The 27,226-nt window shown below is 34.4% G+C and overlaps 1 protein-coding gene across 4 annotated transcripts; it reads right to left on the bottom strand.

Annotated features, from left to right (window-relative positions):
- Positions 1 to 507: 507 nt before the first annotated feature.
- ube2wb (ubiquitin conjugating enzyme E2 Wb) lies at positions 508 to 26,807 on the bottom strand. Of its 4 annotated transcripts, none has more exons than XM_073940553.1 (6): positions 26,589 to 26,807; positions 25,692 to 25,783; positions 17,621 to 17,723; positions 8,634 to 8,789; positions 7,143 to 7,218; positions 508 to 2,986 (listed from the first exon to the last, which is right to left on the bottom strand). In XM_073940553.1, the coding sequence occupies exons 2-6, from the start codon at positions 25,730 to 25,732 to the stop codon at positions 2,973 to 2,975; spliced, it is 390 nt and encodes a 129-aa protein (XP_073796654.1). In that variant the 5' UTR covers positions 25,733 to 25,783; positions 26,589 to 26,807; the 3' UTR covers positions 508 to 2,972.
- Between the last annotated feature and the right edge of the window lie 419 nt (positions 26,808 to 27,226).

Raw genomic sequence — 27,226 nt, 5'->3', positions numbered from 1 at the left:
ATTCTTCCTTCAGGAAATCAATTAAAATCTGGACTAGAAACCATAACAGAGAAAGCAGATTTCTTTAAATCTGATTTAAAGGGTGGTTTATAGTCTAGGAATAGGCTTAATTTCTTTCGGAGAAATACTTGCAAAGTTTCTTATAGTCAGTTAAATGTCTGTTGAAGGAGCAGTATCAACATATATTAAGCAGACAGTCTACTAATACTCAAATGGATCATCAAAACAAAGTGTTACAAACCGTTAAATAAGATTTTTTAAATCTTTATTATCAAGATGCTAACGGTCTAATCCAATTCAATGATTTATGCTAAGCTAAGCTAAGCTAAAAGTGAGTGAGATACAGAGCAGCTGAATGGATTTTAAAAAAAAAGATAAAACTTGACTGTTTAACTCTATGGAAGCTGTAAAATAAGCCTATTGCAAAATTTAAAAAGTGTAGAGTTCCTTTGATATATTATTCAAGTGTAACCATGACTAAGTAATGTGTAAATGATTAAGACACACTCAAAACCTGTATTTTTATTCTTAAAATTAACAGGCACAAGTTACATAATTTGTATACATACCAAAAAACTCAATGAAAGAAAAAAAATCTCTTATTACTTCTTACATCTTGCAAACCAAAATTTAAATAGAACCCTTCATTATAACAAAAAAAAAAGATTTATTATATATATATACCCAAGTGTATACTTAACCTTAAGCGTGTACATTAATTGACTTCCTTTTAAATGATGACGCACAATTCTCTGCCATCAATCACACATTCAAGTTTAGCCGTGGTTTCATTTCCACACATTTTCGTTTAGTAGCAAGAACAATTGATCAAATAAAATATCCTGATAATGTGTGCAGAGGGAAGAGTCATGGCCATCTCCATGTGTTCTACACCAACACATTCACTAGGAGGTCTAAATACACTGTGCCACAGACAATGGAAAAAAAAAATAAAAAAAAAGATGACAAGCCAACCAGCTGTGGAATATTCAAGTATTTCTGAAGAGATGGCTAAAAAATACATCTTTGGAGTGTGAGAAGTTCATAAACAGTGTAAAATTTCTCATTTCTGGTCAGAATTTGTTTGTCAAACATATACATATAGTTGGGTACTACTTTGTTTTTTTGTTTTTTTCTTTCTTTCTTATTTAATCCCAGATAACATAAAAGCCAAACCTCATAATCATTGACCCTAGCAACAAATTTTCAGGAAAACTAAATTATATAATTTAATTTGAAATAACTGTGTATGTGCTGTGCAATATCATAATTTGCCTATATCTACATGTAGTCCATGCTAATAATTTTTACTTTTAAAGTTACATAAATCGATTTGTTCCATTCGTTTCCTAAACTATGTAACAGTCCTTGAGGAGAAAATATAGTCAAATGGAAAATATTTCAGTTTTTTTTTTTCATCCTTAAAAAACAAAATAAAAATACCTGAGCCAGACAAGTATGACCAGGATAATCAACACCTTGAGAATATACAAAAATTGCAATGACTTCCAAAAAGGTTACATTTGAGGTTACAAAGAATAAAACAGGAACCTCGAATTAAATAAGATGTACAATCCCAAACATACTGCCATTTTTCAAATCTTATTGGTTACTTTCGATAAAGTAAAAACATGGAAAGAAAAGAAAATTGGAATATTTAAAAGATATTTGAGCAAACTCAATCTCGTAAAAAAGATTTTATACAAATAAGATAGAACACAAGACAGAACTTTCTTGCCAACATTCAATATACTGGTTTACCAAGCACTGCAAATCTACACTGAATACTTCTGTGTCCAGGGCCTAAAACTAAGCAAAAACATTTGAGAAAATCTATCACAATACAATAAATATTTTACTGGCCCAAAAGCAATGCATAATTGAGGTAAATAGAGGCAAAACATGTCATTGCAATTATTATCGTTTGATTTTATATAGATTATTTTATTAGCTTTTAAGTTAAACAACAAAGCTTTTATTTTGGAGGAGATTACTACTATTTTGAAAGGATTCTGTTTTATTGGCAGCCCATTTATGAACTATTTTCAATCTAAACCTGGGAAAATGTTTGCCTTTTCAAATACACAGCAAGCTGCTTCAAAATACTGAATACTAGTTTTCTGTAAAGTTTTCATAATCATACTGAACCATATTGCTTTCTCAGCCATTATTAATACCATTAGTATCATATACTAAACAACAGCAATTTAGTTTTAGGCCCTGGTTTCATCCGGTAGGAGTTAGTAGAGGTAAGTATGAGATTGATTGATGATCAAGGTTGGTTTTAATGCTTAAATGCACCAAATAAAGTCCAAAGAAGACTCAGAGACTAACCTCCATATGCAGTGATATCAGAACTTGAGATGAATGAGAACAAAACGTACCATTTGTATATTAAACTATTTACAGCGATTCATCAGAAATTCAACCTCCTAAACAAACCTTTCTTTTCTTATATCATTTCACAGTGCATATCATTTCAGTAGGAATGAAAGTAAAGCGAAGGAACACTACAATCATTTCAGTATTTGTTTTGGATCGTGACTATTGATTTGGATTTCTCATTATTGGCCCTGAAAATGCACCCAAATTCTTGTTATTGCACAAGACACGTGGAGCTTAAAACAAACTAGAGACAGAAAATGAACAGTGTGGTGTGGTAATCTTACTATCAAAATAAAATAATAATAAAATCCTGGATGAAACAAAATTTCTTCACAACTACCAATGATGGTCCGTTTCCGTTCTGTTTATAATTTATTTCCATTCGTCATCTCTTTTGTTAACCCCCAAACATGCATCCAACTGGCTACCAGTAACACAGCTGACATCGTTTCCCGTGTTTGTGGTCCACAGGAGTCCATGCTTTAGTTTGAGTCCAAGGTTAAAGTTCAGAGACCATATGATATTCAAAAAAGTGCTTCTATAGGTCAGTAGAACTTCTTCCCTCTTGGAGTTCAAGAAAGTTCATATTAACAGGTATCATCTGTGAGGGAAAAATAATACATGTATTTAAATACATTTGCAATACATTTACTCTATCAGTTTTAATCTACTGCAAATGTCAACAAAGAGTGTGTTCACTGGTTTGGTTTCATTACAACAAACTCTAGTGTAATTGCTCTTTATATTTTCTTATTTATACATTTACTACCTGAAAAAAGTCTTGTCGCATATTCAAGTTTTAGGAACAGCAAATAAAAATTTGACTACTAGTTGATCATTTGATATCCGAAGTAGCTATCCGAAAGACAAAGGCCTCTAGATTACGCTTATTTTACCAAAATAAAACATGATGCTAATTTTTAATTATTTAATTAGGACGGTAAGGTCTGACTTTGCTTAGACAAAAGTCTTGTCACTTACCAGAAATAAATGCACACAGAATATAAAGTCATGGTGCAGTTGAAAAATAATTAATATTGTGTTTGACTCCCATGAGCTTGGACGACTGCATCCATACATTTCTGCAATGACTCAAATAACTAATTAATAAAGTCATCTGGATTGTCAAAGAAAGTGTTCTTGCAGTACTCCCAAAGTTTATCAAGATTCTTTGGATTCATCTTTAATGGCTCCATCTTACCACAGACATGCTCAATGTTCATGTCCGGTGACTGGGCTGGCCAATCCTGAAGCACCTCAACCTTTTTTGCTTTCAGGAGCTTTGATGTGGAGGTTGAAGTATGAGAAGGAGCACTATCCTGCTGAAGAATTTCCCCTCTTCTATGGTTTGTAATGTAATGGGCAGCACACAGGCTGTTGATGTTGCCATCCACTCTGCAGATTTCTCGCAAACCCCCATACTGAATGTAACCCCAAATCATGATTTTTGACTAATTTCTGTGGGAATCTTGGGTCCATGTGGGTTCCAATAGGTCTTCTGCAGTAATTGTGATGATTGGGATGCAGCTCAATAGATGATTCATCAGAAAAATCTACCTTCTGATACTTTCCAAATGGTCAACTAGAAGTCAAGTTATTATTTGTTGCTCTTACAACTGGAATCAACGACAAGACAACGACAAGGTAGTGTGCTTTGTAAAAATTTCACACCTCATCTGGTGGTTAATCAAACAAGCTACTTAAAGATGAGTCTTGGTCTGTATTCAAAATCTGTAGCCTTTTGACTTATTAAATAATGCATAATACTAAATAAATAATGCATCATTGACCAAAGAAACCTAAATGAAGCAAAAACATTTGTTGTAAATTTAAACCTTTACGGCAACCTGTGCACAAGCATGTTCGACCCTAAAATCCCAGTTTGTTTGACCACTTTGTACTTTACCTGTACAGCGGTCACTTACACCCTGCTCACACTGTGCAATTTCAGCCATGATTTGGTCGCCTGAGTCAAATTGCAATCATAAAATATTGCTGAAATTCTAATTTTAAATATCTGTTGTCTTTGATCATTGCTTTGACATGTTCACCAACTGCTGCGTAATGGCCGTCATGATCAGATTTTCCCTCTATTGAAGCTCTAGCAGTGGCAAAAGATTTCAGACACTTTCCTGCAATGTGACTTCAGCTCATAAAACTAAGAACCAATAGGCGGACCTCTTGGAAGAGGTGGGGCTAGAGGGCAGTTCCTTTGGGCTCAGGTGCAATATACATGTAGTGTGAGCGCTAATCAGCTGTTATAGTCCATTTGTACAAAAATGATGCTGACACTTATTTCAGTATGTTGATGTACTTTAAAATTAAGCAGTTGGCAGGGCTTTCTTTTGTGCATCATTCTCTCATAGCAAACTAATGGTAAGATGGGCATGGTTAAGGTTATTTATATACAGTTGCTCTGGAAGACAACAGAATGACTGTCACACCAAATATGGAAGCAAGCAAAACAAACTCTTTTTCGGTTGATGAACTTACACAGATTAATTATTCACTTAAAAATAACAATGGAAGCTAGCAAAATAAAAAAAAAATAATTGTAAGTGAGTTTATTTTAAAACATTTTTGCTTGTGGGAAAAAATGTGAAAGCCCTGAATATGTAAAGGAGTAAATTGTGAAAGCATTGTGTCACTGATTGTCAAACAGCTTCAAATAACAAACCAGAATCGGAATAAGGCAATGTACTTCACTGTGCTGAGCAAAAAGGCTTCTTTTGGATCAAAATTGCATAAGTGTGTTTGGCTCGTAACAGAAGTGTAAAGTAAGGCGCTGTGGACACTAGAGCTATGTTCCTCAACCACGTTTCTGGATGACCACCTGCACTGCATGTTTTGGATGTCTCCTTTGTCTGTCACACCCATTTCAGGGGCCTCTTGTATCAATGCTGCGTACACACAAAAACTTTGCGTACGCCAGGTTTCACGCTCAGAATCGCTCACATTTGGATTTACTAACGATAAAATGAACGTGGGAATGTGCGCAGCTCCACGGCAGCTTTATGGCTGGCGTACGCACATTTTTTGTGCGTGTCTGTTTTATTTCCATTGGTGACTCCTATAGAGGCAGTTGTGTTAAATTCCTCTCTACAAGTGTCTTTGAGCTGTGCAATGGCAGCTGTATGGGACGGGTTCATCTAGCAGGTATATAAGGTTTCCATACCATACAGTTGACCAGCTAAACATTAAAGCACAATTTGCAACGATCGCCTGTTTTCCCAATGTAATCTGAGCTATCTACTGCAAGCACATTGCTATAAAGACACTATCTAAAGATGAATTTGCACGCGTGAAACATTTCCATTTAATAAATGTGCAAATAAAATATGATGCACAGACTTATTAATGATTCCTACTTGTCTTTCTCGTGATAAATAGTTGGCAAAATCTGACATGTAGCGGGGGAAAAAAGACGAATGAGTTCAACAGACACTGGATTCGAACCGAGTTCATACGTAAACGTGTCAAAACATGACGACATGCGTCTTACGAGCTGCGCCACTGAGACTGTTATGGGAAGTGCAACATTTTACACATATAAACCACACTATTTTTTTTTTTTATTCACTCATTCACGATGTTCAGACCCAACTGTGTTAACCGCATCAGCTAAACTCTCCCCACTCTATTTTTTTTTTATGTTATTAATTCCAGAGGACAAACTTGCAAATAACACGGTTTTATCCGGTCTACCTCCGAAAGCAGCACCTCCAATTCACATTCTGTTCAAAGTTTCTCTTCTTGCTGGCTTTTGCTTTTGTGTTTTCGTTGGGTTTTGCCAAAGTAGAGTCATTTGCATATTCATACGGGGGAGGAGGCAGGGAGGGGTTTTGTGCCAGTGCATGTTGCGCTCAGTTTCACGTTCATTCGGATGTACAAAAGAACATGCGCGGGATTCGGCGTACGCAGTGTTTCACACATCTGAATTTTTTTCTGCGTACGCACATTTACAGCTTTGTGCGTACGCAATGTTTTAGTATGATTTCCACGCAAGTCTTCGTACAGGCCCCAGGTCTTTCAGTCTCTGCTAATGAACTGATGATCTGAATCAGGTGTGTTTGGTTAAGGAGACAGAAAATGTGCAGAGTTGGTGGTCCTCCAGGTACATGATTGAGAGACACTGCACTAGAGCATATTGGTTTTAAAATAGTTTTCATATTGGTTTTGTTGTGGTTATGCCTGCCACCCACATTACGCCAACATCTCTCACCTGAAAAAGGACCATTTGTAAAATGCTTTAGACCACATTTTAGTTTGGACTCTGATTGGTCTTCTGGATTATTGCACAATGTTCCTTGCTTCGTCTGTATTTTCATTCTAAAACCAAGTTTTAAAACTAAAACGCACTAGGGTAAATGCAGTCTGAGACAGCAATTCATAATGGTCCCCGCTAGCCTGCACTCAGTTTAAGGCAAGTGTGACTCGTGCGAGTACAACTTTAAACAAACCACACCTAAATGACAGATCCCTCAAGTATGTTTTTTTTTTTCATGTAAAAGTTTCAATGCTGCTCTTAATAGTTCAATACAATTCACAACGGATAAAAAAAAATACATGCACACAAAAAGCACAAAGCAAACAGCATTGTTTAGATGTTCAGTAAGCCCCATCTCAAAATATGACAATTTATTTTTGTTTTTTTAAGTTAAATGTCAACAATGATTATCATGCAAACCAGGACCAAATTATATTCACCAACAGAACCAAAGTGTTGTAAAAACACACAAAAAAAAACTAATTCTTACCATGATACCACCATTTTGTCTTCTTTGGATTTTTATTACAAGTTCGTACATAAAATGAATTATCAGGAGGCCGTCTCTGTAAAGGACAAAATACATAAATACAGTAGCAGTATCAACTATTTATATATTAAAAATTCTAATGATGAAAAATACATCAAAATTTCTATACAATTATAAGCAGCACAACTTTTTTCATTGTTGATATCAGAGTTGGGTGTAAAGCTTTCCACAGTAATGCGGTACTGTATTCTAATTACATTTTTTGTGAATGTAGTAATATAAAGAATTACATTTTAAACTTGTGTAATTTGACTACAGTTAACAAAGTCAGTGTAATTGCATTACTTGCATCGCAAATATAGATTTTAGAAAAAAAAAATCATGATTTTTACTGCAACAACAGTTAATGAGCATTCTCTTTTAAATTGCTGGAGAACACGAGCTGAAATGCAGTCTACGTCCAGTCTTTAAAGTACTTTTGACTGCTTTTAACTCGACCAGCAAGCACTTGTTCAAGCACTTAAACAAAAAGCATTCTAGGACAATACTTGTTACTTTACTCAATACCCGCAACCCGTTCACTTATTCCAGATTTCACATATTAAACATTTGAGCATTTAAAGTTTGTCTCCATAACCGCAGACATAGTATGTGTTTTTCCTACTACGGATGTCAATGGTTGCAGGTATCCAGATTTCTTCAAAATTTCTTCTTTTGTGTTCAAAAGATTAAAAAAAAAAAAGTTTGAAACAAGATTAGGTAAATGATGAGAGAATTTTTATATTTTGTATATGTTTTATATGTTTCAAAAGTAATTTCAAAGTAAAGTAATTAGTAATCTGTTTATTTTTTACATGAAGTAATTAGTAATGTTATCAAATTACAATTTTCCTGTAGGAGTCAAATTGTATTCTATTACTTTTTTAAAGCAACTTACCCAACACTGTTAATAACAAGAAACCTGGTTTATTCACCAAATAAGCACATTAGAAGAATGTAAGACAATGAAGACTGGAGTGATCATGCTAAACAAGAAGATAAATTTGTATTATTTGACTATATACATATATAGAATATTTACATTTGTAAAAAATTAACAAGCACTGCAAAGTTTTAAAAAGTACATTCCAACTAATTAACTAATAATGACTATTATAACCATGAAAGATTATGGTAAATAAAATTTCAGATGTTGGTCTCCAAGTTTGTACAGACTGTGACTTATGTAAAGTCAGCTTTAGGACACATTTAAGCAAGAACTATAATAAGTAAACCATAGATAAAGAAAGGCTTCAGATTTTGCTGTGAAACATTGTTAATGTCTTACTATTGTCATTAATGAACAAACATATGTGTCCCATATTAGAAACTAATTTTCTGAATGCATTAACGTGAAAAAATGGAAAATGTAATCTACACTTTTATCAAACATACAATAATCAAGTTTTGAAAAAGCCATTAGATAGCAAACATCCTCAACAAAACACTCACCTTCTCTTTGCAGCTGGACAGCATGCTAATAATGCTAAGACAAACAGACTGGACTGAAAGGGCTGGTGACCAGTCCTCCGTTAAGATGGACAGGCAGATGTGGCCATTGCTATAAACGTGGGGATGGACAGGTATATTGTCTCCTGTGAACATTACCTGCCAAAACACAACAGAAACACAGAATCTCGGTTAAACAATATGGTATACTATAAATGAGTTTAAAAATGATAACAATGGTCAAGCAATTCAATGAATTCCTAATGAGCATATAACCAAAAAAAAAAAGTTTTTAATTTGCGTTTAAATGCATAAAATGTCACCTGTGAATCATAATAAATATACACAAATGCTACTTTGTTATTATTGTAGAGTAAACATTGCTTTTGTTAATACTGATTCAATCTGATCAGCAACTTGTTCTTCTTGGCTGTGTCGTATTATTCAAATTTAATTAAAAATTGTTTTAGGACAATGTTAAATTTACATATGAATCTAAGACACATACAAATGTTATATTTACATATGATTCTGAGACACATACAAATGGACGCAAATGGACAATGGCCCTTTTCCTTAAAATATACAGATTAAAATGTATTTAAGGAGTTAATGGATTTTAATGCAGTTAAATATCATAAGAAGGAGCTCTTAATCATTTAAGTTAGTTCAAATGTATTTATTTAATCTAAGCGCATATAAAAAAAACTGTTAAACTGTTTGTCATTTTTCTAAATATTTGTATAACATATGTAATTTATTAAAAATGGCTTAGAGACAGAATATTGTACCTAAAAATATAGACAACAGACATTCAAATAGAAACGTAGACAGATGGACAAACATGTGGATAGATAGATAGAGACAGACATGCATAGACTGATACATACATAGAGAAACACACAGAAATGAACATAGAGACAGAGAGAGCCAAGAGGACAGATTAGTAGGATAAATATGGATGGATGGATGAAGGGATGGACGGACGGACAAGTACACTGATAGATGAATAGAGAGACAGATTGACAGACAGGTAGACATACAGACAGAGCAATAGATCAGATAGACAGAGAGACACTGGCACTTACATAGACAGACAGACACATACGAAAATAGATAGGCACACTGTAATCAGGTTTCAGCAAGAATTTTTAAATGATACAAAGTTTTACTTAATATTTTAGTCAGCTTAAACCAAGTTGAAATGACAACAAAAATTCCTTTGACTCAACTAAAAAATAGAAAATTCACAGTGAAGACAGCCAAATAGACATTCTGATACATACATAAATAGACAAACAGATATGAAGATAGACAGACAAACAGACAGACAGACAGAAAGACAGACAAAAAGAAAGAGTCAGACAAGTAGACAGACAGGCTGAAATGTAGACAGATGGACGAACAGCAAATGGACAGTCGGATAGACGAATGGATAGAGACAGATAGATATACAAATAGACAGAAAAGACAGACAGTGTGTATGTTTTACCCAACGAAAACATGCAGATTATATTGATTTGTCCATGCAAGTTTGTTCTCAGGGGTCTAAAAAAAAAATTGGGTCCAGAATTTTGGTCTTTGTTCTGTAGTCAGATCTAAAGGCCGGCTCACACGATGCAAATTTTTATAATCCTGAATGATTGTAGCATGTTAGACTACATGAACATGACTCCCATGTCACACTGTAAGATCTCAGCCATCATACTGTCAAACTGAACGACAATAAAGATGCACCAAACATGGAAGAAACCTTCTCCGGAGTTTGACGTCATCCACCTGTGACACTTTCAATATCCCGCGTTCTGAAATGATTACTTGCAGCAAACATAAAAAATTCAGAGTGCTATGTGTGTGCATGTTGGTTTGTGTTCGCTCTCTGCTGTTCATAATGTATGCTTTGTTCTGTGTTTCTGAATAATTACATAGACGTAAATTAGGTCACGGTTAAAAAGTTTATCCTTCCTTTTTGGGGAAAAGGAAATAGTTTACCAAGTCGCGCGACATTCATTTTGCCCGTAGCTAACTCCAATGTTCAGAAACACTAGGTAAGTGGGTGAGCGCCGCATTTTGTATTTTTGCTTATTATTTCAGGGACTTTAGGTGTGGCGTCGCAAACGCTAAAGATTTCGGTTTCTTTTTCACATTTTGATTTTTATTAGTAAGTTTAGAGGGGGATTTTGTGTTTTAGTTTAGGTGGCTTTTGGTTTTGTTTAGTTCTTTGCTTTGGCGCCACTCTAGTTCCTTTTTCCCCTAAAACTTTTGATTGTATTTCTTTTTTTCTTTTTATTATTATTATTATACATGCATTGTACAAAGCGCACACATGTAAGCCTCTCTTTTGTTGGCTTCATTTTTCTTCTCCTCGTAAGAGGAATAAACGAATTGAATGTAAATTGTGTCCTGGTGTATTTTCCATCCATCTACTCAGTAATAATTTAATATTATAAGTGTTACGTTTATTTTCCCTAGACAACTTAATTAAACCGTAACACACGTTCATTTGAATTGTTGCATGGATTGCGTCATCAGATTCTGCGCTCCTATTGGTTATTGGATTGATGCTCATCGCAGATGTTGTCACACTGCAGGAAAGTGTCTGTAATCTTCTGACACTGCTAGAACTTCATCGGAGGGAAAATCTGATGGCAAAGGGCTTTAAGCAACTGTCTGTGAACATGTCGATCAACAATCAAAGACCACAGATTTTAGCCTAGGATTTCAGGAATCTTTTAGGATTTCCCAAATTTGTCTCAGATGACAAAATCGTTGCTGAAATCTCACAGTGTGAGCAAGGCTTTAGTTTCAGGACTGAAAACACAGCTGTTTAGCTATACCTTTACTGAATGAGCAACATTAATTTCTTTTTCATTCTTTTAAAATCTGTTCTAACACATTTTATTCTGGTTTTATTTGTTTTTAATCATTCTTATACTTCTATATATTTTATTTATATTTATGCAAAGCACTTTAAATTACTATAGTGTATAAAATGTGCTTTATAAATAAACTTGTCTTGCCTCAGGGTAATAATGAGACAAAACCCATTTCACATTTAAATGCATTTCGTCACTAATGAAAACTGCACATACGGAGAAGTGATTCTCAATTTCGAAACAAATTATAACATTTCTCTCAGCATTGCATGCTGAAACTGTAATATAACTCATATTAACAGCAGCGGATGTTTAATTAATGCATTACAATTTCTCTAAACTCATTCGATTTCAGTCTACCGTATTTAGCTGAATAAAATGAAAACAATTCAGTTGACTCAAATATGACTAAAACTCTAAATTTGCTGTCAAAATTAAAACTGGGTCTCTTTGTTTATTTTAGAACCTCACAGTTCCAATCCACATCCACTTTATTTGAATGAAAAACAGCAGCGTGGACATTATTTTAAACGCCTCCTTTTGTGTTCCACAGAATAAAGTCAGTAATATGGATTTGGAGCAGCACGTGGGATGAGTAAATGATGACAGAAATGTAATTCGGAGGTGCACTATCCCTTTAAATCATAAGCCAGTACTTAGGCCACACAATTGGCATGAGGCCGCTAGATTAGAAGCTGGACACAAAAACAGACGTCTGAATGAGAAGCTGGCGCCACACGCGGATGATCATGACCAAGAGCATAACAAAATACAGACAGGGTCTCACTTATGATTAAATGCACTTAATACACAAAAACAAGACCACTATAGCAACAAAAAAAGTTGTTTGGCCCCTTTAATCTTAAGAGCTGCCCTATTTAATCTGAATTAAGTCCTCTGACTAAGAATACACACACTTTTTACACTTCGTATCAGCTGATGATGAAGTTTTTAAATGTGCCTGTCTGTCATCACAATTATAAAGTCATGCTGTTCTTATCTCTAAAAGCTTTGGTTGTGTCTGAGAATGTTATCTAATTTTGTCAATTTTGCTATATTTATAGCGGGTCTGATATGTAAAATAAGACCTGATGTAACCGCCTCAAATGTGGAACTTAAATTTGCTGTCTATAAATTTAAAATGAATATTTTGCTTTTGTCGTTGTACTATTAATATTCAGTTGAAAAAGGAACTTGATAAAATAAATTTGTCACATAATTAAAATTAACACAATCTAATAGAACATACTTCATAGTTAAAGTGCTTTTACAAATACAACCTGTGGGAGGATCTTTTCCAAGAATCAAAAACTTGTGTCATCCTGGAGAGACCATTTCTGCAACGGGTAAAAACAATCTGATCCCACCGGTTAGAATAAGAAGTTTCTTTTACCGACATTAGGGCTAATTTCATAAAGGTTTGTTATTTGTAAGTATTTTTTGTAGTATTCTCTCTGGCATTTTTTTATTCAAGTATAAATAAATCATTGGTTTTAGAACCAAAAGGATGTACTGAACACATTTTGGTCTTTGTTGCGTTTCCTAGCAATATGGCATGAGCTAAAAAGCTCCTATTATTGGTTTATGAAAATTGCTCTCCAAGCAGTGTGCAACACAGCTCTAAGTGAATTAAAACATTCAGCTGAGGTTTAAATCTGAAAGTGTACCTTTTTTAAAAATATAGATTTTTTTTTTAATAAAAGATTTGACTCAGAGTCATTTAAATGATTTGTCGTTCGTCCGGATCTTTTGCCTGTTTGTATTGACATCGACACAAAACATATCAAATATGAACTGCCGGTAAAAAAAGTGAACGCACTTTTTACTTCAGACACTAGCGGAGTGCGAGGAATTATGGGATTAATTATGATGCAAAGATTCTTATCACTGAAAGATGGCCAGAGATGCAGCTGGGGGGTATACAAGGGTTAAGTTCATTTTTAAAACAGCACCACAGTATAGCAACCATGTGCTTGTGTTTTTTCCTTTCATTTTAGGATGACTGATACAATAATCTAAGCTGCTCCAATTGGTATTAAAGGAATGATCAACAAAGGTTACTAATGTATGGGACTTTGTCAGTAACTGTTACAGTTTGTATGGACCAGCTTCTTCTTCTCAAGATCCTGTAAGTGTTGCTACTTCCAACACAACGTGACGTGGAATTAAAATGGTAGCCTTTTTTTCTGTAGTTTGCAAAATATGCTTTTAAAAGTGTTGCAACTTGTAATGAGTCCGCACAGCTTGTAAACACATATCTATGATAGATCACACAGATTAGATACTTGCGTGTATTCAAGCGTGTAGCCTGGATGTCTGTACCTGGGAGTACTTTTTGCCATGTGCAGCAATAATTCATGAGAAAGACTTGATTCACACCAATCAGAGCGCTCTATTGTGTATGCAGTGCAACTTCATTAATATGCATGATAGCTTCAAAGACTGTTTTACCTTTACAGTGTTCAGACAGCAGAGAGCCACATTGTGGACACCACATTGTGTTGCCGAAACAAGTGGGAGAAGAATTGTTTGGAGCTACAATTACTAAGTTACTAAAATTTACAGTACGTTAATAGCACTACAATATTGTAGAATGAAAGATCCACTGTAAATTCTGCTTCGAGTGTAAACATGTAAACACCGCAATCAAACTATTACGGTTGTGTAGGATTTTCACCGCAATTTGTGACAGGAAAAACACACATGGCTTTCTGACGCTACCTACAGAGTGCATCTCAGTTACAGAGAAATGGAGAGGGTTTTTATTTCCTTTGCCATTACCATGCGGTAATAAACATTGCATTAAAAATACACACTTCCAGCAGTTCCTTGAATCAAATATCTTGTTTGTCACGAGGGGCATGAATGAAATGTTCCTGAATGAAAGTGCCAACTTCAGGTAAAGTCCACCATTTAATTTGGCAAATAGTTTGATTACTGATGTCCATGTAAACGCAGTCACTGTCTTTCTGCCCTGCATCTGTGTGTTTGTTTTGCCTCTATGAAAATCAGCATGTGCCCATACCGAAACTCCTATTTTTGCACTTTCCCTCTTTCCCTCCTCCGACACTTCCCCCTAAACAGAGCTGGACACACCCACTTTCCTGACTTTTTCCAAACTAGAGGAGTGAAAACACCCTGCTGAAAGAAGGGGGTTTCGTGGCCCTTTAAATAAATGCATATTCTAAGGCAGGGTTTTTCAAACTGGGGGCCGCCAGAAAAATTTTAGATAAGGGGTAATCAATGGGCCCAGATGGATGAATTTTGTGTCCCGCATCATTCTGAAGGTTAATATATTTTTTATAATAATTTGAGCTCAAAAGTACTGCAAAAAATAAGCTTTATGCTTATGTCATTTAAATGCAGTTGACACTTGAAACAGGAAAAGAGGCGCAGCGGCACCATTTTTGGCGCTTGTCTGCTGCACCTGACGGCGTTAACCTTTCACTTACGCTTACCTCTTTTACGCTAAACAACAAAATGAATAATCAGGTCTATTTACTGACAATATTTCAGTTAAAATACATGATCAATAAGAACATTATCGGAGGCTGAAAGCACTACTCTGTTTATGGCTTGCGTTCCTAGGTAACCGATCAGCTGGGTGCTGCGGAGCGAGCGCCTCTTTGCGCAGGCTTCACTCATGGGGAACAAATAGCATTTTAAAGACACGGCACGACATTGCACCTCGTCCAAAGTGCGACAGGCTTTACACTTTGCATTGTACAAATATCAGACGGTCCTCTTTGCAGCATGGCAAACACACATATTAAAATTGTAAAGCAAAAAGTGCTGCAATAACAATGAATGGGGCTGTCATCACATCAGCGAGTGCTCAGAGTTTTACCCCTGTTACACTAATGACAGCTGGATGAACTCTGCAGTGGACCTCTTACTCAAATTGGTTCATAACTGGATGATTAAAAAAACTAAATTGTATACACCCTGAATAAAACCACTTTAGCCTATAAAAATTATAATGTATCTGTTTGTGTTATGTTATAGGGCTAATTAATTATTAAATATTTAAATGTATTAGTGCTCTGTATTTAATGGAGCTCAACATATGATCAAATTTTAATACTCTGGATATAAATGCATTTTTTTCAAGATGTTCCACTTTTTCCCATATTTATTTGTGTAACTAATTTAAATGTAATGTTTAGTATTATTAATAGAACACACTGGTATGAACATTTTAAAGTCAGCAAAGCTTAAGCAAAGTAAAATTTGTGGCTCTTTGATAAAAAATAATTTCCTAAATGCAATCTGGGTATTCAAGTTCAGTGTAAGTCAGGATTGTCGACCTGAGTAAATTATAATGTGCACAAAAAAAAAGGAATAAAAATAAACAAAACACACAGCCTCCATTGTAGTATTGCTAGTTACAACAGTACAGTTAACTGTTAACAGGCTGATGAATGACAAAACTCTTTAAAACTTTAAAGCTTTAAAGCTTTAGATACATTTAGAGTCTCAGCTATAAGGGTAAATACAGAAGAGTCTAGCTGTGCATAAAAAAAGCATAAAAATGGCATAAAAAACTGTGTAAACGTGATGACTCGAACACAAAATATGGCTTGATGGAATCCAGTGAAAGAAGACCACAATAAACACTGCGCATGAAGATTTGATCAATAGTGAAGCACTGAAACCATGTCAACTCAACTAACATCTTACAAAAATGAATCCAGATAATGAATAATATAAATGTATTGAATAATATATAATAATATAAATGTATTGAATAATACAATTTTAAAAAATTAAGGACAGTTGTTAATTTGAGGGGGTGGCGTGATATTTATTTTTTGGGGGTCCCCGAAAGAATTTGCCCTACACAAAGGGGCCCTCAGCTGAAAAAGTTTGAAAACCCCTGTTCTAGGGCAATAAAAAATGTTTTTGACCTTGCATGTATATTGTTGGAGACCCCCATAACTAAAATATTACGTTTTATAATGCATAATAGGGACTCTTTAATAGTCCAGAAAATCAAGGACCCCCTCCATCACGTGGGCCCTTCCTTCCATTTAGCACTGGCCCTGGTTATCTATATGATCCATCAAAGATTCTTCAAGCTAAACTTATTACACTTACACTCACTGGCTGTTGTCACATTCATTTCTGCTTTGGAAAAAGCTTGATCCACATAAAGTAAAAACGTCTTAAGCTTTTCTTCATCAGCCTAAATTTCATTTATGATTACAATATTGACATCATTTAGAAATCATTTTTTGTTTTAGTTAACTGGAAGATCACTGCGAGCAATCACACAAATTACTGGCTATTAATAGATCCATGACAGGTAAAAGAAGTCAGAAACAGTATTACCTTTATCTAAAACTTTCAAAATGCATTTGATTTAAATGATTCATGCTAATTTAATTTGTGTTAGCATTAAATTAAGTTAATTTAATTGAATATGCATAGCTAGTGTTTTTTAGCCAATGATAAACTTCCGGTGAAAGCTTAATGTGACAATTTCACAAGGTTACTTTTACAACACTGATGCTGGTATGTACATTCCATAAATTACATTTATATTCAGTTAAATTGAATTAAGCATTCATTTAGTTGTTTGTAAAACGAGATGAAAGACTAGCTAATGCTGTCTAGAGCAGCAGGCTAGCACAGAAAATCCATTAAAATACTGGAGTAAAACAAACTGTCATATTTTAAAGACATTGAATTTAATGCAGTGCTTCTTGTCTGGTCTGAGACCAACTTCATATCATATATGTATCAGTCAGTGAAGATCACTGATTTTTAAAGAAATCAGATCTTAAAATGTGTCGATTTTGTAATAAAAAAGAAAAAAAAAGAAAAAAAAAAGAAAAAGTCCTGGAGCTGGCAGGCTGAAAATTAAAAGTCTGTGTGTATATACCATCTTAAAACAGAAAATCTTAAAACATTGATTTGGAGTCGTTCACAACTGCTCAAATCTAGTATAAATCCAATCTAGATGATAAGAGTCTAGCCCAATAAAACTGACGCTGCATATGCTGAACATTTCTAGCTCCTAACAACATTTTTTTTTTTCACTTGTGCAGTTAGTTAAACAAAGATGACTGCTAGATGTATACAATGAGTCTAATAAAAAATGTTTAAACTTACCTGAGGCGAGTCAAAGGGATAACGACTACTAAATTTAAAAAGAAGCTGGAATTTTTCCCCTTCATAAACAGTACCAGAGGCTCCTTCCATGTCCACTATCCATCTGTAACATAAGACGGAAAGACATCCATGAACATTGACTGACTATGGCCACCATCACACTACATCAACGTACTACACATGAAAAAGCTTGGTGTTTTTGAAAAGGTTTGCCTGCAGATGGCAAAGTTGTCCTGGTCTCATACTGTACATTCACAATAAGCACTGGAAATGCTATAGTTTGCAGTATATAGTGCTATAGTTAGGCCAGTAGATGGTGATGTCACTTAATATCTTGAACAGCTCAAAAACGATCCTGTAGCCTGCTATTGTTGTTTTGGTAAAGGGAAAGTTCACCTGAAAATCTAAATTCACCAAAAACCTCAAGTGATTCCAAACCAGTTGGAGATACTTTTGTTATTTTAACTAAACAAAAAAAAATGTTTGTAGTATACATTGTATAATGTATAGTTGTATAATTTGTAGTATACATTATATAATGCAGTAATCTTTTTAACATTATAAATACAATTGTAATGTAAAAAATATTGCAAATAAAAGCTTTTTCTTTAATAAAAGAATCCTAAAAGTAAAATGTATTAAAGTTTCCATGATCCTACCAACAGTATTTACTGTTTTTCATCAAATGCAGCCTTGGTGAAAAGAAATTTCCTCTTTAAAAACATTAACATATCTTACTGTTTTCTAAGAAGATATTTTGAGGAATGTATTAACCACCGACTTTGATAGTAGGAAAAACAAATACTATAGAAGTTAAAGGTTACTGGTTTACAACATGTCAAAACATCTAACTTTGTGTTCAACAGAAATAAGAAGAAACTCAAACAGCCTTGTGAGAAGCGAAGGGTGCGTAAATGACAGTTTTCAATTTCAGGTGAATTATCCCTTTAAATGTTATCTAAAAAAAACACTTCTTCTTGACAGGAAATCAATCAATTTATAGCCATTTTGGTTACCGCAAACCAATGAAGAGCATTTTGGCAAGCTGTAATTCCTAGTAACCTAACAGTACTCAGGTGAGTGAGAACGAACAGAGAACTAAAGGGTGCAGGGATTTTCCTGACTCAGCAGAAACACTCAAACGTGTCATTATGTGCTCATGTGTGTCCTTCACTAATTCCAAAGCCTTTTGCACTGAGATTACTGGCATACAATGCCTGATATCACTGGAGGAAACATCTGGCACAGAGAGCAACACAAAGTTTTGGTGAACGAAAATGCACAAAATATATGGGGCGGGCAAATATAATTTGTCTCAGAGTCAAGTTTGCCTCAAATGAAACCGAATTTGAGCAATTCCATTATTATGGGCGTGACATTTGAGATAGAAACTCAAAGCATAAATTCACATGGAAATTATATCTTAACATTATATTGAGACCTAAAAAGACTGTATTGGTTTGTAATGCAGCACCAACTGTTATGTGGTGGTCACTCCCGGAAGTCGGTCAGGACACAGGAAGCGGACCAGTAACTGGATCTCTGTATAATAAACATCTTCAGCAAACTGTGTCTCAACAACAAATAACAATTTATTAATATCATCTTTTCAGAAATTTATATCCTTACATGATCATCTTAACAACCAAAGTAACAAAAATTATGAACTATTAAAATGAACAAATAACTACAACTCACATAGGTGCAGTAACGTACAGAAACGTGACAGAATATAACAAGTCCTATTTTTCCAATCTACTATTGTTCAATTTTGATGAGCCTGTGCAATTTGTAGCCTCAGTTTGCGGTTCTTAGCTGACAGGAGTGGCACCCCGTGTGCCCATCCGCCTCAAGGTTGGAAGTGTTGTTTGTTCAGAAATGCTCTTCTGATTGCCTTGATAATGTCTACATGCCTAAATGCATTGAGTTGCTGCCATGTGATTGGCTGATTAGAAATTTGCGTTAACGAGCAGTTAGACAGGTGTACCAAATAAAGTGGCCAGTAAGTGTAGTTCTGCCTTTGCTAGATGTCATAAAGACCACTAATCAAATCGTTCATCGATAATTAGTGATACTTTCTCATAAAACATCATTCATACAATTAGAAATGCAGGGTTCAACAATTCATTCATCAACACAAATCCATTAAGTCAACAAAACTATTTTAAGTAAATTGAACATAAAACAATTACCTTTCCACCTAAAAAATCTCTAGAATGGTGTTGCTTCAGCACATTTAAATAAGTAGTTTGAACAAGCAACAAAAATAGTTAAGTGTACATTTATTCATTCAGTAGATATTTTTATCCTAAGCGACTTACAAATGTGAATAAAAAAGCACTTTAAATCACCAGAAAGCAGCAATAAGGGGTTTAGATGCCATAACAAGTCTAATACTGAGTTCAGACAGCATGATTTTAGCCCTAACTTAGACTAACCGTTAGACTTTGAGAAAATCGCAGACAAATGCCAGAAATCACAGGCAAATCAGTGCTCATTTACATGAGTAACAATCACACAGTGTGAACTATCAAAAACATGATTTAAGAGAATCGCAGATGTGTCGCAGACACCGACGAGATAGTTAACATGCTAAATATCTGGACCTGTCTGTGATTGAAAATCATGCAGTGTGAAAAGTGTTCTGATTGAAAGTAACATCACTGTTTACCTACAGCCAATGAGAGAGCAGCATCCACTAGTGTGAGTATCTGCAGGCCAGCAGAAAAACTAGTGGTAATTTGGCAGGAGCACTCGTGTCTGTTTGATGTGTCATCTGAGCAATACCACAACAGGGTCAAAAAAGATAGAATATGCCAATTGCCTTCAAAAGTCAGGTAAGCAAAATAAGTAAATTTTCAACCCCACTAAAGGCTTCTTTCTCATCATGTAGTTAATAACAAAATATATACTACATTAATTGCTCTGTTTCCATGTCACTTCTCGCGTGTGTTTGGTTGTGGGATGTAGTTTGTGGACTGAGACAAAGTTATCGCAGATTCTTCCTATTGTAAAGATATGCAGTGTGAACCACCCTGTTGCCGATCCATACTGCAGTGTAAACACAGCACTGACAGAACGCTACCCCAGATAATCATGCAGTGTGAAAACGTGACATGACTATTTTGAAAATCATGATGTCTAAACTAGGCATAAGTTAGTTTAGCAACCCTTTTGTATTTTTATAATTGAAAGTATCAGGTACATATCAGCCAGATCTCAAATAACTACTTTGCATACTGCGAGTTAAGGTGCTAATTCTTACAAACTCATATGGTTTAATTTGTTCAAAATGTAACATTTTTAAAAGGAAGCCCAAACCACTCCCTTAAACCCAACTGTTATTGCAAAATATACACACAAAAAAAGTTACTTTTGCCACTAGCTCGAATAATTGTAAAAGATTTCCTCCAGTGCAAAAGCTCTTTGGAACCAAAATCATTTCTAGTAAGAATTTTGCAAGCACACCAAAAAGCATGTCTATTAGCCAATAGTTCTAGGAACTATGAAAATGTTTATCTTGTGCAAAAACCTCTATTGTTGCTAGATAAAATGACATTTTTCAGTAGAATTTACTTTGAATGTAAAAATTTATTTATTAAATTATAAATTAAGATGATGTTTGTCTTTCATCTAAACACAAGCCCTGTTTTGGGGTCCATAAACCTGCCAATCTTTAATAAATAAATACAGTAGACATATGTAATTAACAACAATATTTTTGACATCTGTAGTACAAAGAAGCATTTTATGCTATATTAATGTCTGATCAACTGCTAACTGAAAAGGCTTGCAACATACCAGCGTCAGATAAAGAGACGTTTACAGTGTAATTTTCCTGCCAGAGCATTATCATACATCTACAGCAGCAGTTTGTTTTCAGAAGAGAATGTTCCAGAGACGGAGCGGAAATATTGCTGGACCATCAGTGCTGCGTCGGCATAAGAGCTCACATTTCTGCCTTATAGCTTCTACAGAGCATTAATACTTCACAAAGGGAAAAGACACCAGCAGAGTGTTTGTATATATTTAGGTAAAAACTTTTTGATAATGATATTCAAATGCATCATAAAACAAGATTTGTTTTGGCTGCTCTTTTTTCAAACATTCCTGACTAACCAACTTGACGGGCAACATCGAACACAAAGACCAATTAGTCAGGATAAACACGTCTGGCAAGTTGTTAAAACTCATACCTGACATTACTTTTTGTTTGTGAAAATGCTCATGTACACAAGGCAGCTAAATTTAGTTGTCTTATCTTTTGGGCCAAGCTTCTATCTGATATTAACTGATCACAAATGGCCAGAAAAAAAACCCAACCTACCTGGCATTAACATGTTTTCAAATGAGACTCCACTCTTTCAGATTTTCTTTAAGATCTGCCTTATTTTGATACCCTCTACATTGTGTTTACATGACCGATATACTCAATGTGACGGCTATTAACAAATAAACGCACAAACTCGTGTTAAAAGGCTTATTTTAAACGCAAGAGAGTAAAAAGGATGTGTATGTCAACTATGGTTTTGATTATAACCAGTGTTTTTTGGTCAAATGCAATGAAGTATGAATACCTTGTTAGTGCACCAAACTCATCAGTTGGAGGACGGAAGTGTGATGGAAATTTTTAATATTGACGATCATATACTGATGTTATATATTGATTTAGGTTTTGCAAAAGTAAAGATCAAATGCATTAGAATCATTGGGCTATCACAGCCATGTGTAACCTACTGGTTGTTTAAGAGATAAAGAGCTGTAGAGAAATTCATATCTAAAACATTGTCTGTAAAAATGTCTGTGAGCCCATGGTTTGGGATCCTTTTGCTCACAATGGCTGTCTGTGTGTAAACTGATCATTCTCTGGAGAATTAAAGCAATTAAAAGAAAAACTGTCTGACTTTAATAAATGTAAGTCTTCACATTAAAATGTATTCCTTGAGAACAGGAAGAAAAAAAGACGTGTGTGCCATGATAACAGATGGAATGTTGACGTAGAACTGCTGACTGAATGCTAACGATTGATAGAGCAGGACTAAATCATCTATGACACCTTTTTAAAAAAAAAACAATTTTGCAGGCAAAGGAAAGAGGTAAATGTGATTAATGATATCTTTTCCAAACTTTACAATACTTTGCATTCGCCCAATTAAGACTCACTTATATTATTGGTAATTCCTATTTTGCTGAGTGGATTGGATGCCAATTTGAAATAGGCTGATTTATTTCCCCAAAATGGCATTCTAACAACTAAAATTGCTCCCAATTCTTGTGGTGCAAACATGCAAAAAGTGGTGAATTTTGTCACTATTTGAAGAAGATTTCCTCATTTGTTAAATCCCCTTCTTTAAAATCATTCTAAGTTACAATGAGGTAGTACACCAAAAAGCATGTCCTTCAGGCAGTAGTTCTAAGAACTATGACAAAGTTGCTCTTGTGCAAAGATCTATTGCTGCCAGATCTGGTTTAAAAAAAGCAAAAAACAACAACAACAAAAAATGACATTGTGACAAGCAAGACAAAAATATTAGTTATACTAAGAATTGTAAGTGTTCAACTTGTTGTCATTGTAAGTGTTCCTTTGGTGCAAAAAGCTCTTATAAATAAATTATTCCTAGTTGCAATTTTGCAAACACACCAAAAGGCATGTCCTTCAGCCAATAATTCTAGGAACTATGAAATGTTTTCTTGTGCAAAAACCTCTATGGCTGCCAGATCTAGTTTAAAAACAGCAAATAAAAACAATAAACTCTTGGGATGCAAACAAGACAAAAAGAAGATTGCTTTGCCGTTCTATCTGAACTATGAAAGAGTTCCTCTGGTGCAAAAACCTTTTATGAATAAAAACATTCCTAGTAAAAATTGTGAGAACACCAAAATGTATGTCCTTTAGCCAATAAGTAGGAACTATGAAAAAGTTTCTCTTATGCAAAAAACTGTTGTTGCCACATCTACTTTAAAAACAGCAAATAAAAAACAAATCGGCATTCTTAAATTTAAAAGTGTTGCTAATTTCGACAGTGCAAACAAGACAAAAAGCAGATAATTTTGCCATTAATTCTAAGAACTGGTAAAGAGTTCCTCTGGTGCAAAAGCTCCTTATAAACAAAATCATTCCTAGTTACAATTTTGTAAGCGCAACAAAATGCAAGTTCTTTAGCCAATAGTTCTAGGAACTATGTAAAATTTCTTCTTGGGAAAAAAGACTATTGTTTCTTGTTTAAAAACAGCAAATAACAAAAAAAAAAAAAAAAATGGCATTCCTATATCTAAAAATGTTCCAAAGTCAAAAAGCAGATAGTTTTGACATGAACTCTAAAAATGGTGAAAGAGTTCCTCTGGTGCAAAGGCACTTTATAACTAAAACTAGGGCGGCACATTATATCATTACAGCATCGATAATGCAATGTGCGAATCCACATTAGTCACATCGCAGGATTTGCAGTTTCGAGTCTTCATTATAGTAGACCAGAAGCCACAATTCAGAACACATGAGATTTGTGGAGTCACTGCAGAGTTTAACAATAGAGTGGAAGCTTATTGTTTGCCTTTGTGGTCTATGACCATACGAGGATTTTAAAAAACATACAAATCACAAGAAATTGTACACTTAGCAACTTAAAGTATTATTTGCAGTATTATTTGACATTTTATTATTCAATTACTGTACCTTAATACAGTTTTCACTTCTCAGAAAACCATAAAACATTGTATATTTCATTTGTATCTTTTGCTCTATTTGTGTTTATGAATGCTTGTAGTTTGTTTATTATATTTTATCAAGATGCAATGGCATGAATCCTCCCAAATCAATCTAAAATGATAAATTCTTTCCAAATAGAGAATTTCAAGTTATCTGACAAAATTATATTCATACTGCAGAAAAACTAAATAATCACAATGTTAGATTTGTCCAATTTCAATTGCACTAATACCATTCCTAGTTGTATAAACACAACAAAAAGCCTGACAATTAGCCAACAGTTCTAGTAGGAAGTATGAAAATGTCCTCTTGTGCAAAAACCCCTATTAGTGCTGCCAACAACTTAAAAAAAGGGCTATTAAGTATATCCAAACCAGCACCCTGTAACTTTATTAACTCCATAAACTGGACTACTTATGACCAAGTCAGTTTTGCAATTTATTAAAAATGCACATGGCAACACTTCAAGAGTGAAGCAACCTTCCAAAAATAAACAAAGCGCCTCTGTTAGGTAATGTCTTGGACCATAAAAAAGTTCCTGTAACATTACTTTGGTCAAAAACAGTGGAGATTCCAGAACAATGTTGTGGTAAGCATAAAATCAGTCATCATAATACTGAAGGTAAAAGAAATGCCACAGAAGTATTTACTTGAGTATTTTAGTGCAGTTGTCATTCAACAAGGATAAAAGTGTTACTGAATAAAAATGACTAATTTACATTATGCGTCAACAATACCATTCAGAGTTACATTAAAAAAACAAGGATCACATTTAGAACTCTCTGCTATTAAAGTTTAGCTGGAAGTCAATCATTTATTCTTATTTACGGCCACATAAAAACACATTCGAGACAAGACCCACTACTGAGCACGCTATTATACTGACATTAAAATAGGTCTAAGCAATCTTTCAAGAACAATGTGATACCCATTTATTGTCTTGTGACTTTCATAAAACACTGCTGGATATTTCTTATCACAAATGCAAGCACATGTACGGGCTAAAAAGAGGTCAGTGTGGTTTGTTACAGTAATACTACCCTCTCCAGCTGACAACTTAAATTTTTGATAAGCCTGAGCAGACATACTATACATCAGGCAGAGCAACCTTACAAATGATCATAAAAAGGAAAAGTTTGGTTTAAAACATGCCCACAATGGTTCGGATATTACCAGGCCTGAAGTGACAGCACTACTGGTATAAATATCCCATAAAAAAAATAAGTCAAGCAGAATTTCTAAATGTTTCCCCTGTGACATTCCATAAAAAAGGACATCGTGAGAGAGAAAGTCTGTTAATAAGTACACTGCGATCACACACTCGGGTATAAGATTAAACAAAGAGTCGGGAAGTGACGGTCTTACTGTGTAATGGTGTTTTGTACGCTCTTCTCGTTTAGGGTCATTCCAGGGGGTGGATCATTCTGCAAGGCTAGCAGCTCCTTCTGTAACCTTTTCTGTTGGGAAATGGAGAGAGAGACTATTGAACATAGAAAAAGGGAAATAAAAGGGAGAAAAAAATAGGGGAAAAAATACTGAATTCTATTGAGACTAAATTTATGCTGTAGGGCAGAAAATATCTTTGATTAAAGTGATAGATTCTTATTATTAACAATTAAATAATATTATTATTGAAAGTATTATACATTCTGCAAAGTAATACTTCTAGTAAACATACAGATATATAGTTTGTGTCTGCATTATATATATATATATATATATATATATATATATATATATATATATATATATATATATATATATATATATATATATATATATATATAAGGATAAAAAAAATAAATAAAATCATGTAGAAACAATTTTCTGCCAGGTCTACCAAAACAAAATAAAAAATCACCAAGTAAAATGAATGAATAAATAGAACGTGGTTATTATACTATATTTCAAATATACATATTATCTATAAATTTTAATTGAGAGCTGTTATCAGCAAACATTGCTATATTTTTATTTAATCCAAAACTTAAAACAGCGAGTATAATTAACGTTACAAATCAAGTTAAAAGAAAACAACTTCAGATATCCTGTACTATCATAAATAACCTTGCAAGACTGCATAAAAATAATCAAACATTCTAATATCATGATATCAAGCAATTCACAAACTAAATTAACGATACTTCTATTAATTAAAACCACGTTAATTCTCCCATTAGGTCGCCTGCGTTTGCGGAAAAGCAGTAGTTTATGTGCGTCCTGTTCGCCAGCTGTTGCTTTTAAAGCACCGATAATTCTCACCCTGACAGATCAGGAGCAGCGAGGAGGACAAGTTATGAATTCAGAACTGATAAAGCAATATTCGACCCCCTTTAACGGCGTATCCGACAAACAGCATTTACATGAGCAGAAACGACAGACCCAACACCTGATCAAGGAGTGATTGATAGATTAAACAGAACTGGATGTCAGCTGTGATCTTACCTGCATCGACGCCATGATGGATCCCCCTGCATCAGTGGCGCACAGTAACGCAGGGCGACTGACGTCAGCGTCACGTGACACACGAGCTCTTTTGTGCTCTCATAATAATACACAAATTTACCCCCAGTCCACTTGTATGACTGTTCATTAATCGCAGTTATACTAAGTAATTGATTTCTGTTAATTTATTACCACAGAATAAAATAAGATATACATTTTGTGTTTTAATAAAAAAAGTCATTAAAAGATGAATCCAAAGAATATTGATAAACTCTGGGAGTCCTGGAAGAACACTTTCTCTGCCAATCCAGATGACTTTGTTAATAAGTTATTTGAGTCACTGCAGTGATGTGTGGATGTAGTCCTGCAAGCTCATGGGAGTCTTTCAAAATATTAATTATTTTTCCACTGCACCATGACTTTATATTCTATACTGTACATTATTTATGTTAAGT

The sequence above is a fragment of the Danio rerio genome, chromosome 24 (genome assembly GCF_049306965.1).
Source record: "Danio rerio strain Tuebingen ecotype United States chromosome 24, GRCz12tu, whole genome shotgun sequence".
Taxonomy (NCBI): domain Eukaryota; kingdom Metazoa; phylum Chordata; class Actinopteri; order Cypriniformes; family Danionidae; genus Danio; species Danio rerio.
Note: the sequence above shows the minus strand (reverse complement) of the source record. Positions and strands in the feature narration are given on the sequence as shown.